The following is a 14,429-nucleotide window of genomic DNA, read 5'->3' on the forward strand; positions in this document are numbered from 1 at the left end:
ATTTCCACTCCCTAACATATGGAAAAGTAGGAAGGGTTAGGGTTATAAAAACAAAAGTCTTATAAAAAAAACAAAAACTTTTCTTCAAACTGTGACTGAATTACACAAAGCAAGTAAAGAGTTCTCCTTTTATATTCACTGAAGCTGTCGGTCAGTTCAGTATGATACTATAAAAGAACAATGGTAAATTTAATAAGAGTAGAATATTTAAATTTTCCCTATAAAATTGTGGTTTTTGCTCGTAACTGTTGTTATTAAAAGTTGATTTTATCTGCATCTCAATTCAAGTCAAATTTCCAATAAACAAATGTTTTTTTTTTTTTTTTTTTTAGTAACTGCACTTATTAATGCAAAACAATAGTAATATTATGATTTAAATTAACTTTGATTAAAAATCCCCCCAGCACTATCAAATCAGCTGCTGGTGCCACCATCTGTAAAACTTAGTGGCACCGGTGCTACTGCTCTCAAATGTTAGTCTGAAGTCCTGCCCCCGCTGCATTGGTCTGATTTCACACTCAACTTGATTCTATTGAACCCTGGTGCATTTGCGTTTATCTTGCATCATCACACGTGCATGGTGCATGATAGAAAACAGAACACGGGTCAGTGTATTGTGTTTTTTATTAATTTGGTGCATTATGTGCAGCAGAGTGAATCACGCCACAGTTCCAGCACAAACCGAACTCAGACCATCTCCTACAGGTAGTTTTAGGTTCAGTACCCCGGTGCTCTCCCAGGTCCGCATGACAGCTTTCACATTACCAATTTTCCATGTGAACCATGAACCGTGCCCCGTTTCGAACTAAAATGCCAGTGTGAAAGCACCCTAAATTAATGTGACAACACTGTTGGCTGTGTAAGTTGAATGTAAGTCTTTGTGCACAGGTGGAATAGACCCATCTGTGCTGAAGGATCTTCCTCCTGAGCTGCTGGCGGAGATTGAGTCCACCATGCCCCTGTGTGAGCGGGTGAAGATGAACAAGCGCAAACGCAGCACTGTTAACGAAAGGCCTAAATATGCAGAGGACAGCTCAGAGGACGAGGATTTCTGTGAGTAGCACTGCTTTCCACTACTGCAATGATCACCGTCAACTCCCGCACAAAGACGAATGCCAAATCAAGATCCAGTGCTTAACAATACTGAACATTCTCTTAACTACGTTAATGAGGTGCATCCTGAGATGTTTTTTTAAACAGGATTAATGGCTGTACATGGCACATTCATATGTAATAATAATTTCACCCATTTAAGAAAACTGATTGCTTATTGGAGTAGAATTTAATTGTCAAATTTACAATCAATTTTCTAATGAAAATTGTTTTAAAAAACAGCAAGTAACACATTGAATTAAATTTGAAATTTTGAAGTTGATAGACTGAAATATTTTCTTAAAATGTACTTCAGTAATTTTTGCCTTATTTACAACTTTAAAAAATAATTTCTTTAAGTTTGGATAGAAATTCATATTTCAAAATAATCCGTCAATTGCTCAGTCCAGTCTAAAAAAGTCTGCCAATGTTTTCTGCCCCAGCATCTCGTAAACGTCAGAAGAAGGATCGCGATAGAACATGGGAGTTTGAGGATCGAGATCGGAGGAGTTCGGGAGAACATCGAAGAGGAAATTTTGATACGCGCAGAGGCTCAGGCAGCCGATACGACGACTCTGATCAAGATTCTCCTCCTCCCAGCCTTAGCGATGGTTAGCAGAAAACAATTCTGTCTTATTCTGCACTTTAGTTGCATAATATACACTACCATTCAAAAGTTTGGGATTGGTAAGATTTTTCTTATGCTCACCAAGACTGCATTTATTTTATCAAAAATACAGTAAAACAGTAATATTTAGAATTTTAAAATATAATGTATTCCTGTGGAAACTGTGATACTTTTTCTCAAATGCTGTTCTTTTAAACTTTGTTTAAAGAACTCTATGCGAAATAGAACTTTTTATAACATTATAAATATCTTCAATGTCACTTTTGATCAATTTATAGAAAAACAATTCAGTCTCCATTTTAATTTAATAATGAATTAAAAGCTCTGCTCTAAAACCTAGTGAAGCTACAGTGTCATCATATTATTTGAGATTTTTCTAAAATGTCAATTAGTGGTTGATTTGGCGATTTTTATTCTTTCAGTTGCAAGACGTTTAAAGACGAAAGAGAAGCAGAAGAAGAGGAAAGCATATGAGCCTAAGCTAACACCTGAAGGTAAACCCTTTCACCTCCCTCATCATTGCACTGAGTTTTCCCTGTCAGAATGAAGCTCATTAAATACCACTTGATTTTTCCACTTTTTTTTCCCCCCAGAAATGATGGACTCGTCCACTTTTAAGAGGTTCTCGTTGAGTATTGACAACATCTTTGAGAATCTTGAGGATGTGGACTTTACTGCTCAGGGTAGGGTCAATATGTCTCTCTTTTTATTATATTTTAGTTTCTGCACCAAAACTCTTTCAGTTTTTGAGTAAGGTCATCGCTTACTCCGTGTTGATGTGTTTGTGTGTTCTCAGATGACGATGAGATCCCTCAGGAGCTGTTGTTGGGGAAACAGCAGCTAAATGAATTGGGCAGTGAATCTGCTAAGATAAAAGCCATGGGCATCACTTGCAGGGTAAGAGATACTCTTTTATGCGGTAATAAAAACCCCATGAAATTGCACTTAAAGTTTTGTGGGATTTAGGCTAGCCAGTGTCTATGAGCAATCTATATAGTAGTCCACCTATAAAGGCCATCTATAAGAGAGTGCACTAAAATTTGAAAAACATTTAGTTTACAGTCTGTCTCTTGGGAAAATGGACCAAAAATATTGATGACTTATCTTGCTTGAAGGAATTATTTTTGTAGAATGAGAATGCCCCTTCCCCAATATGGACAAGCCCTTTATAGGGTCTTTTCTGCCCTTTAATTGTATTATATTCAGTGGTTCCCAAACTGGGGTATGTGAAGTGACGGGGGGGGGGGGTGCGTGAAGAAACTGCTGAGTTCTGCTATTTGTTTAATTCTACCCAACCTTAAAATAACATTAAAATCAAGCATGTATTTCTTCCATACCCCCAAAATATATTTTTTTTCTTTCTGTTCTGAAAAATAACCGTGCTACATTACTGCCATTCTCGAGTATGTACCTTTTGTAAAAGTGGGGTTTTTGCACTTAGTAACATGAAGAACAAATATAGGCAACAGACTGTGCAATAGAGATTGATTTAAGAGTCAAACTCTCTTTGATACAGAAACGTACCCTGTGTGAGTTCTATTTATTTGACCAAAATTACAGTAAAAACAAATATTACAAATATTATTTCAAATAACTGTTTTCTATTGTAATGTATTTTAAAATGTAATTTATTCCTGTGATCCAAATCTGAATTTTCAGCATCATTACCCCTGTCTTTAGTGTCACATGATCCTTCAAAAATTATTCTAATATGCTGATATGCTGCTTAGCATTTCTTATTACCAGTGTTGCTTAATAATTTTGTGGAAACTAATACTTTTTTCAGAGTTCTTTGAACATAAAGTTCAAAAGAACAGCATTTATTTGAAAGAGAACTCTTTTATAACATAAATATCTTTGATCAATTTACCAAATAAGTGTTAATTAAAAATCCCCAAACTTTTGAACGATAGTGTACTTTTTCCCTGAACTCCATTGTTAGTTTTTTTTTTTTTGTTTGTTTGACCATTTTCCATCTTCTCTCTTAACCAAATCTTGTCAAGACTTAATCTTGTTTTTCCTTTTTTTTTTTTTTTCCTCTAATGCCCAGATTCCTTCTGATAAACTGGTGAAACTGTTGAACATCCTGGAGAAGAACATTCTGGATGGAGCCAGTCTTTCTACACTCATGAACCTTGTAAACAGAACTTTGTTCCTTTTATTCATATTTGTCTCTCGGGTGACACTTTCATACTTCAAATGATGCCTTTACTTTTGATCCACTGCTTTTCCTCACTCTTGTCTCCTCTGCTCTTCATCAGGATAATGAGGGAGAGGACGAGGAGCGTCTCTGGCGGGATCTCATTATGGAGCGTGTGACCAAATCAGCTGATGCGTGTCTGACAGCACTGAACATCATGACATCATCACACATGCCTAAAGCCGTGTACATTGAGGATGTGATAGAGAGAGTTCTGCAGTACACTAAGTTCCACCTGCAGAACACTCTTTACCCACAGTATGATCCGGTCTACAGGGTCAACCCTAAAGGAGGTGAGACACTTAACTTCTGCTGAAGGCCTGTTCACACTAAGTCTAATGTCTAAATAGTGTGAAGTTCAAATAATCACAAACAATTCATTCAGACACTGAATACAGTGAATAGGTTTAGCGCAAAGATTGTTTGACAAATGTATTAAAAACAGAGGTACCCTTTCAAGGGAAGTCTTTTCACGCCATATTTGCAATGCCTTCGGGCAACCAAGTCCTATCTACTTGAATGGGGGAATCCTGACATCTCAAAAACTGCTTGCAGAACTCACAATTAAATAGCATACTTCAAATCAGCAACAAATCTGACATGAACTGTCCCATAAATGTTTTTTATGCTCAAATAGCATTAAAAATGCTTATTTTTCAGGCTAGACAAGCCAATGGGCATGTGCAGTCATAAGCACACATCTTAGAACAATGACTTTTAACGGTAGCTGCAGTGACGTGATGACTTTATCAATTAGCGATTGGCTCTTTTATTTAGAAGGCGGGACTTATTCCGCCATATTGCACATTGCACTCTCACAATCATAAGTAATATGAGTAATATCTTTCTGTATATAAAGTCTTTGGAGGTACCCTCCAAGTAAAACAAAAAAGACAATATGTTGAATTAATTGACTTCTTAATTTAAAAAAAATAATCACTAATAAAAATGAAAAAGATCATCCAAGTAAAATATTTTGGTTCAGTCTGATGGAGTTTGTAGAGATGTATTTAAATTTAAAATCCGTTTCAGTTTTTTTTTATGTTTTTATAAATTAAAATTATAAGTAGTAGGGCTGTCCCCTAATAGTCGATTAAGGCATAATTGACCAAAATGTTATTAGTCGCTTAGTCGCAGGGAGAAAAAAATAGCCACGCAGTCTGTGACGGACAGATCGTTAAAAGCTGCTCGCTGTAACGTTAACCTAGAAAAATGCAAGCTATTCAAGTGTTTGTGTGGAGTGTGAAAGCTGAATAGTAGCGCGCTTACTGCATAACGGCTAACATGGAGGCGCCGGTGCAATCACTCGCACTTAAAATACTCCATCATTTTTGGTCATGCAGATAAGAGTAATACATCTTTTGAATCAGTGAAGGGTCTACTTTTATTTGTGTGCACTTACAATAACAACAAAACAATGTAAAATAATGAAAGCAAACAGGGTGCACTTTCTGCCATCTCTCTCTGTGAACTTGAGCGCGCCCAAAAAAAGAAAAAAAAAGAACCGAAACTCCATGTAAACTTGCCTCACAGACATGAAAAATATATCTATAGAAAGCAAAATATCTGCTTTTAAATGAACCAATTCAAATGGAAAACAAATATTTTCATTATGTAATTTATATAAAACACGCATATATGCGCATCTACTACTGCGGAGATGACGAGTCAGCATTGTCAACTTCATCGTTGCAGCCGAAAGTACAGAAAACACCAGTTTATCAATTAATTATTAAAAAATCTTAAAGCAATCTCCTTGCTGTTTTTCCCCGACGCATTCATAATCATTACTTCTTCCAGTGCGCTGTGGCAAGATTTATGCGTGCGCTTGAACACTGATTAAGCTATATAGACATTAAAGGCTCTATATTATGATTTATATGGTTATTAATAAACATGCAATTAATCAACTAATCACTTAAAATGAACAACGACTAGTCGACCAGAAAAATCATTAATCGATGGCAGCCCTAATAGTATAGATTAACAAAATTATTATTTATTAAAATTATCAAAATTATTATTATTAAAATAATAATGATATTAATAATATCATTTGATATTTTCCATTGGTATTTGCTGCCATTGTTGTAATAAATAAAATTTAAATGTGTTTGTAATTGTAAATTAACTACTAAACCTCTTCATCTTCTGTTTTCAGGTTCCTTGCTTAGCTCCAAAGCAAAGCGAGCCAAGTGCTCCACCGCCAAGCAGAGAGTTATCGTCATGCTCTATAACAAAGTGTGTGACGTGGTCAGCAACATCTCAGAGCTGCTGGAAATTCAGCTAATGACTGATACAACAATATTGCAGGTAGGAACTGATCGGTGCAGTGTACTTGTGTATACTCACTAAATTTTTGGCATTTATTAAATGTTGTATCACTCTATGATTTTGATAGTGTTTTTATTCTTCTGCAGGTCTCTTCAATGGGCATCACTCCGTTCTTTGTGGAGAATGTCAGTGAGCTGCAGCTCTGTGCCATAAAGCTGGTGACGGCGGTATGTTTTCTTAGATTAGCTGCAAAACCCTGTGCATTCATTCTTTCATGCATTGAATACATTCTCAACATTTAAGAAAATTGGGAATAAATATTGCTTACCAGCCATTAAACTATTTTGCATGATTTCATTAAAATATATTTCACTACTATGTCAACAAAATTGTTTAGCTATTTCTCCCAAAATCACCATTCCAAATTTGCTCCTTAATTTTGTCTTAATGGCAGGATTTTCTTTTCAACTAAAGAAAAAATCATTCTATTATTTTTGTTGCGATTTAAACAATTTATTCTGTCACAGTTTCTAAGAAAAAATTTAATACTTCCTTAAAGGTGAAGTATATAAGATAATTTGTTAAATTACATTCTCTTAACTACTATCAGTATGGCATTCGTGGATTTATCTCCCCCAAAAGTCTAAACATTGAGCCTCCCAGGCACCAAAGCATTGAGAGTGATCCGCTCAAATCTGTCAATCACTTTCCAGCTCAAACTACAGCAAGAGTTTGGCTACTGTAGCAGGCAGAGCCAGAGGGTGTTTAGCCGTTGAGGCACCATGGCTAATGCATTACGTGGGAAGATACGTTGGATTGGTTTATTATAAGCGAGACACTGTGTTAGCCTGCTCAGTTGCTTACTTATGATAACACAGCTAAAAGTATTCCTAATATGTTGGACCTTTTGTTGAGTAGCCTAATTTTACATGTTGTAGTTCGGCTAGGTGACACAAACTACATGCTTCACCTTCAACAACTGTATTATTTACTTGTTTAAAGCCAGTATATGTTTGCATTGTAAATTTTGTTTCCTGCTTGGTTCACATATTGCAAAACATGACACTAATGGAGGCATTTTGCTTCTCTCCGTGGCTCAGGTCTTCTCTCGTTATGAGAAGCACAGACAGTTAATTTTAGAGGAGATCTTTACCTCTTTGGCCAGACTGCCCACCAGCAAACGCAGTCTCAGGAACTTCAGGTACTGATTCAACCACTTCGGATTGCAGCTCTGCCTAAAATGATCTGTGATAAACAAGCATTTCCTGCATGTCGATTCTGTCTTTGTGTTTAGGTTGAACAGTAGTGATGCAGAGGGTGAGCCCATATACATTCAGATGGTTAGTGCTCTGGTGCTGCAACTAATTCAGTGCGTGGTCCATCTGCCCTCTGACAAAGACTCTGAAGATGATCACAGGAAGGTACTAGTTACTCACCCAACACCTGTTAAACTAGTCTTGCATTTTTACTACCAACATAAACTCTGGTGTAGATTACAGGCTGCATTAACAATTTGGATTAATCCATTTATCAGGTTGACGACGATGTGTTTATCACCAACTCGTATGAAACTGCCAGACGGACGGCTCAGAACTTCCTCACTGTATTCCTCAAGAAGTCAGAACATCCTTTCCATTATCTATTTTTGCTTTATGATATGTGTGCATGTGGTTCTTGTTGTACTCAGCATGTGCTTTTGTCTTGTAACTACATCTCAGGTGTGGCAGTAAACAGGGTGAGGAAGACTACAGGCCGCTGTTTGAGAACTTTGTGCAGGACCTGCTGTCTACGGTCAACAAACCCGAGTGGCCCGCCTCTGAATTACTGCTGAGCCTTCTGGGTAGATTACTGGTAAGAACAGTTTGTAACCTGTCACATTGTCTGCACAATCCCCCATCCATGCTAAACATGAAATTAATTAATATTTATGAACTCTTAGGAGTTTATGATGGAGCTTTGAGTGATTTCAGACATCAATCTCAAATCTATATTCATAACTTTACAGCCCGTACTTCAGATACTCCGGCAACAACAAACCTGGAGAATCTCAGGCAGCCAATATGTCTGAAATTGTCAATACCAGTGTTCAGCCTTATATGTTTGAAGCGGAGTCGGACACTGATAGACAGACTCGAGAAGTAGTAATAACTTTTAGTATGCAGCATGGTGTTTTTGAATGGTTAGTTGACAAATTTATGTAAATTTATGGCAACTAACATCCTTTGTGTTACTTGTGTCGATGCCTTAGCAAATAAACATTCCTCTCTTAGTACAAATCTCTTATCTTTACATAAAACATACACACTTTAAAAAGTCAATCACCTTACTGCATTGTGCATATCAAAGGTACGTTTATGAATTATTCAGGCGGTGAGTGTTTCCGGGTTAAAAAAAAATAACGACATAGCCCTGGTCTTTGTGAATACAGTCAGAGACATTAGCCATACAACGTGCTAACAAGCACATTCAGAAAAGCGATTTGCAAACATTCATTAAAAATATAGAGTGTGATACTTGCATGTTCTGAATATTAAGTTGGATTACGAACAGTTGGTATTGATCCATCTTTGAGAATCAACTTTTGTGCAAATCCTGGTTTGTACGGACCCTCATTTGCAAAGCAGTTAGGTACACATTCCACATTCCCTTCATAAATAAATAAAATAGGGCAGATCGTCACCAGTCATGGGCGGGGCTTTCCCTTATGTGATGTCCCATTAAGCAGAAAACTGAGACAGCTTGTTTTGAGACACTGTTTCTGATTTATGGGGATTATATTAAAAAAAAAAAAAAAAAAAAAAAAAAAGGAGTGGGAGTTTTTACCATTATAGGGTGGTTGTTTACACACTGCGGACACACATTTATGTTCAAACACCATATAAAATTGAATTTTGCATGGTAGGTCCCCTTCAAATATGTCCCTTTTGAGTCAAGAGTGTTCAAGCAGACAAAATATAGTTAGGAACCCCTCATATATAATATTATTTGTAAAGTTTGTAGCATTTATTTGACAAACGATTTGAGTAACAAAAGAAAATACCACAATAGTGCTTTCAGTGAAACATATACAAAGTTTCTTTCTCCTTCAGTGACACTTAAGCCTTCATAATCTGTCCCTAGGTGCACCAATTCAGTAACAAGCAGACAGAGATGGCTCTGCGGGTGGCATCACTGGATTATCTGGGTACTGTAGCAGCCAGATTGAGAAAAGATTCAGTCACCAGCAGGATGGACCAGAAAGCCATTGACTGCATCGTCAGAGAGGTATACGCACCTTATTTCAAAATACACATGCTGGTGCCTGTAGACTACATCTAATTAACATTTTCACTTTACACTGTTTTATTAAATGCTCCTTTTATGTGTCTTTAGGGCTCAGAAGGAGACGAGACTCAGCGGCTGCAGAAAGCTCTGCTGGATTATATGAATGAGAATACAGAAACAGACCCTGCCCTCACTGTGAGTCCAACTAAGATGCTCTTCATGCCCAGTGACTTGTATTCAGTCAATATGAGTTTTTCTAAGGTCAGGTGTCAACTAGGGGTGGCAGAAAAAAATCAATGCATCCCGATTATCTCTCCAACGATTCTGGATCAATTCTGAGAATTTCAGAATCGATTCTGAGCTTATAGTTTGTAACCTCAGATGTGCGATGATGCTGCATGTGTTTTAGAAACATCTGTATTCTGCTTGCTTCCAATTCCTCACACACAAGAACCACTCAAAATAATCTTTGATAAAGTTAGGAAAGGTTGAAGCGAATTACAAGGATAATTGTGGGCTTTTTTGCACAGGATATGCGCTGTGAGAAGTGTGTGCTTTGCTTGCTGTTACGCTTGTATGCAGCCTCGCCTGCTGGTATTTTCCTTACAAATGCTCTACGAAGGCATTTCATTTGGAATGCAGTGGGAAGTCTGCTTTCGATTTCAAATCCTCACGTGCGCTTTGTGAAGAGTGCTCATGCCTGTGGCTGTGTGCAACTATGTGTAATTGTTTAAATCTACTTGCATCTCAAAATGGTTTTATAATGCGAAAATAATGTAAACACAGTCAGTTATGTCTCAAGGGATTAGACGGAACAAAACATCTTATATTTCAAGTGATATCTGTGCAGAATGCAGCTTATTGGATATCCCGCTGTTTATTATGTAATAATCAAACGACAGTGAAGCTGGGAAAAAGAAAAATCACTCACAGCTCTTGAATATACTTTTATGTTTTGAAACTGTAGCCTAGTTTATATATTTAGAATTCTTAACATACAATTGTTTTCATTTAATTTTTTAATTTGTAATTATTTAAAAAATTACTTAAAGTAGATCAGTGACTCCAAGAATCGGAATCGAATCGGATCAGATCGTGAGGTGCCTAAAGAATCCTACCCCTAGTGTCAACATCTAGCAAGGTTGCCCTAGTCAAAAATTTAGACATGCATGACAGATTTTTTTCCTTATGAACTTAAAAAAAATCTTGAAGCTTCTGCTTAAATGTTTATAAGTAAAATTTGGTAGATGTAAGAGAATTTTGATTTGTTTCATGTTTCATATATAATAATAATAACTATTATTATTATTATTATTATTATTAATAGTTGTAATAAGAGATGCAAAACATTTTATTGATAGCGAATATGACAGTGTATCACTAGTGAATAGTTTTTATTAAGGTAAATGAACTACTGCATGCACTTGCTCTGCATTTTTTTTTTTTTTTTTTTTTTTTCTCTACCCTTAATCCTCCACGTCAGCATTCCTCAATCTGATTTTGTATTGTAGTTTGCACGCAAATTTTACATCGCTCAGTGGTTCAGAGACTGCACTACAGAAGCTGAGAAGGCCATGAGGACTCAAAAGGAGGACGACTCGGAGGGGACGCAGCACGCCAAAGAGCTCCAGGCTACCGGAGACATCATGCAGCGTGCCGAAACTCGCAAGAAATTCCTTCACTCTGTCGTCAAATCAACTCCCAATCAATTTACTACTCTCAGGTATTACCACACGTGAATTTGTGCTTCAGTTATGTTATCCATCCTGTCTTGATCAAGACTATATTATAATGATTGGATTGCGGTATTAATGAAAAATAAAACATTTGACAGGATGAATTCAGACACTGTGGACTACGAAGATGCCTGCCTTATCGTACGCTACCTGGCCTCCACCAGACCCTTCTCTCAGAGCTTTGACATCTACCTGACACAGGTGAGAAGATGGGTCTAAAATGTAGACACAATCAGTTTCCACCTGGTGTTAATGTACCTTTTGTGATAAAGTACTAAAAAGCTATTTTGAATCCTTTGCTAAGTATTTTTGTAAGTAACCTTGTCTGTGAAACAACTTAGTTTTTACCCAGTCTATTTAATCTCTTTGAAAGAGGGATGACTGATGACTTATTTGCTAAAACGATTCAGAGTTTAAATGCATGCATATGGTTATGCATAGAATGCATTTTCATTTTTGTATTTTCTTTATTTTAGATTCTGAGAGTTTTAGGGGAGAGTGCCATAGCTGTCAGGACCAAAGCCATGAAGTGTCTGTCTGAGGTGGTGGCTGTTGACCCCAGTATACTGGCCAGGGTAAGGAATGCAACTCAATTAAAACTGACAGCACAAAAGTTAATTCTGTCAGAGTTGACTGTTCATGTCTTTTATTGGTATGTTTGTCTTGTGTAGTCTGATATGCAGCGTGGCGTTCATGGGCGGTTGATGGATAACTCCACCAGCGTGAGGGAAGCAGCGGTTGAGCTACTCGGACGGTTTGTGTTGAGTCGACCTCAGCTGACGGAGCAGTACTACGACATGCTCATCGAGAGGATATTGGTATGATTTTAAGCCACTACCTGTCTGATAGTTAAAGCAGCACAATGTAAAGTTTTGGACCACTTTTCATATGGAACAATGTCTGTATATGTATGTGTATACACTACCGTTTTTTTTTTTTTTTTTTTTTTTTGAAAGCTATTAATACATTTATTCAGCAAGTATGCATTAAATGACAGTAAAAACATTTATAATGTTGCAAAACATTTTTATTTCAAGTAAATGCTGTTCTTTTGAACTTTGTTCATCAAAGAATCAATAATATATCAGTTTCCATAAATATATTAAGCAGCACAACTGTTTTCAACATTTCATAATAAGAAATGTTTCTTGAGCACCAAATCAGCATATTAGAATGATTTCTGAAGGATGATGTGACACTGAAGACTGGTGTAAAGGCAAAAAAAAAAAATGTACAGCCCCCAAACTGTAAGGGTATATTTAGTTTCTAATTCTTTGTTTTTAATTCTTTTACGGTTTATTTTTGTTATTGTGCATGCAGGTTTTTTTGTTTATAAATATAGCCAATATTTGTCACTTTAAAAATCCTTTTGGCATACTGCAGGACCATTTTAAACTAATGAGGACAAAAATTTGAATAAAATTTGTTAGAATTGTTGGCGCCAATAGCCTAGTGGTTAGTCCGCTGACATATGGCGCAAATGCATTCACAGCAACCCGAGTTTGATTCCCGCCTCGAGGTCCTTTGCCGATCCTGCCCCCCTCTTTCTGCCCAATGCTTTCCTGTCTGCTCTCTACTGTCCTCTCCAAATAAAGGCACAAAAAGCCCATAAATAAAAAAAAAAAAAATAAAAACAAATTTGTTAGAATTAATGGTGACCTATATGTACTTTTCCTTAACACTTTCATGTAAATTTTAGTCTAAACCCTTGATGTTAAAAATATGTACTATATATGTCTGGGGAACATTCTGGGGTGTTTTTCTGCTGTTTTGATTATTGTACATGTAATCCTTTGAGACATTTAAAGTGTTTATGTTTGCTGTCTCTTCAGGACACTGGTATCAGCGTGAGGAAGAGGGTGATCAAGATTCTGAGAGACATCTGTTTAGAGCAGCCCAACTTCAGTAAGATCACCGAGATGTGCGTGAAGATGATCCGCAGGGTCAATGACGAGGAGGGCATCAAGGTGCAGTCATGTTCTCTGCTTTGTTTTGCATGAAAGGTGCAAAGCTGAACTTTGTTGTGATAGGTTTGTCCTGTTAATAATGAAAGTTTGAGCTAACAGTCTTTCCCTCCCTGCAGAAACTGGTGAATGAAACATTCCAGAAGCTGTGGTTTACACCCACAGCCAGCCATGACAAAGAGACAATGAATAGGAAGATTCTCAACATCACTGATGTGGTCAGTATATCACTTTTAGGCTGTTTTCACACTTTATATATATTATATATGCGTGTTTGTTCGTTTGTAAGTTTATATATATATATGTTTATAAATTTTTATATTAGTGCTGTCAAAATTAGCGTGTTAACGCATGCATTATTTTTTTCAACTTAATTGCGTTAAAAATATTTAATGGCATTAATGCAGCATCCATTTTTTCTGTCATAATTTGGCTAGCATTACATTATATGACCATGCTCTTATTCACGCAAATGCTTTTAAACCATTCAAGCGCCACAAGACAAACGAGAATGCGTGGTCTGTGAATGTCTGTCTGTGTGACACACACACAACTCGTGCACAGAAAGACGCGCACCAGTATTGAGTTCTCTTTTGCGCTTGAACAAACAAACAAAATTATGCTAAAATGCCCGTTTTGTCGAGTATCCTCAAAAGAGCAGTCTTAAATGAGTTAAATAACGGCTTAAATGAACTTAAAGAGTTGTGAGAAAATGAGAAACGCGTCAGATCCGTGTCATGTTCGGCAGCGGCAGCTCTTAAAGTCACAGCAGCCTAATAAACCAGTTGCAGTGATGTCTGTCATTAATGTTAATCAAAGAACAAAGGTAACAGAGAAAATTGTAGCTTTAATAAGGATTCATTTATGCAGTGAAGACTGTAAAGTGTTTGATAACTTTATTCAATTTCTGTGTATTTCCTACCTGTTAGACAGGAAGGCCACAGGTAAATATGACATTTATTAAAATGGGTTTATGTGAAGATTGTTTTAAATTCACTTAAATTAAATATTTTTATTTTTTAAAGCCTAATAAATGTTGAAATTGATAGCTTTTAGTTATACTGTAATGTTGAATGTCTATAATTAATGTTTAAAAAATAAATTTCATAGAGACATAATATTAGTGTCAGTACTAATATTAGTATTAGTGATACTGGCCTTCATTCATAAAATGATGCCATTAAACAAAAATTTAAAATATGCTGTCTTTAAGTTGTTTCTTTGAAGAACTCCAATAAAAAAAGTTATTTAGTCAATAGCAGTAAATGATT

General features: G+C 36.4%; 1 protein-coding gene across 3 annotated transcripts in view; it reads left to right on the forward strand.

The window, feature by feature from the left end:
- Window positions 1–14,429, forward strand: part of nipbla (NIPBL cohesin loading factor a) — a 43,369-nt gene that overhangs the window by 17,520 nt on the left and 11,420 nt on the right. For all 3 annotated transcript variants that reach the window (XM_051893499.1, XM_051893500.1, XM_051893501.1), the window contains exons 10-30: window positions 889–1,053; window positions 1,536–1,703; window positions 2,143–2,214; window positions 2,314–2,403; window positions 2,517–2,617; window positions 3,771–3,857; window positions 3,982–4,213; window positions 6,082–6,233; window positions 6,341–6,421; window positions 7,295–7,395; window positions 7,489–7,615; window positions 7,729–7,811; window positions 7,913–8,045; window positions 9,315–9,458; window positions 9,567–9,653; window positions 10,970–11,181; window positions 11,293–11,395; window positions 11,671–11,769; window positions 11,866–12,012; window positions 13,027–13,161; window positions 13,278–13,376. In XM_051893499.1, the coding sequence (XP_051749459.1) occupies window positions 889–1,053; window positions 1,536–1,703; window positions 2,143–2,214; window positions 2,314–2,403; window positions 2,517–2,617; window positions 3,771–3,857; window positions 3,982–4,213; window positions 6,082–6,233; window positions 6,341–6,421; window positions 7,295–7,395; window positions 7,489–7,615; window positions 7,729–7,811; window positions 7,913–8,045; window positions 9,315–9,458; window positions 9,567–9,653; window positions 10,970–11,181; window positions 11,293–11,395; window positions 11,671–11,769; window positions 11,866–12,012; window positions 13,027–13,161; window positions 13,278–13,376 (2,618 nt within the window). The remainder of the gene's footprint in view (window positions 1–888; window positions 1,054–1,535; window positions 1,704–2,142; window positions 2,215–2,313; window positions 2,404–2,516; window positions 2,618–3,770; window positions 3,858–3,981; window positions 4,214–6,081; window positions 6,234–6,340; window positions 6,422–7,294; window positions 7,396–7,488; window positions 7,616–7,728; window positions 7,812–7,912; window positions 8,046–9,314; window positions 9,459–9,566; window positions 9,654–10,969; window positions 11,182–11,292; window positions 11,396–11,670; window positions 11,770–11,865; window positions 12,013–13,026; window positions 13,162–13,277; window positions 13,377–14,429) is intronic.

The sequence above is a fragment of the Ctenopharyngodon idella genome, chromosome 5 (genome assembly GCF_019924925.1).
Source record: "Ctenopharyngodon idella isolate HZGC_01 chromosome 5, HZGC01, whole genome shotgun sequence".
NCBI classification, from domain to species: domain Eukaryota; kingdom Metazoa; phylum Chordata; class Actinopteri; order Cypriniformes; family Xenocyprididae; genus Ctenopharyngodon; species Ctenopharyngodon idella.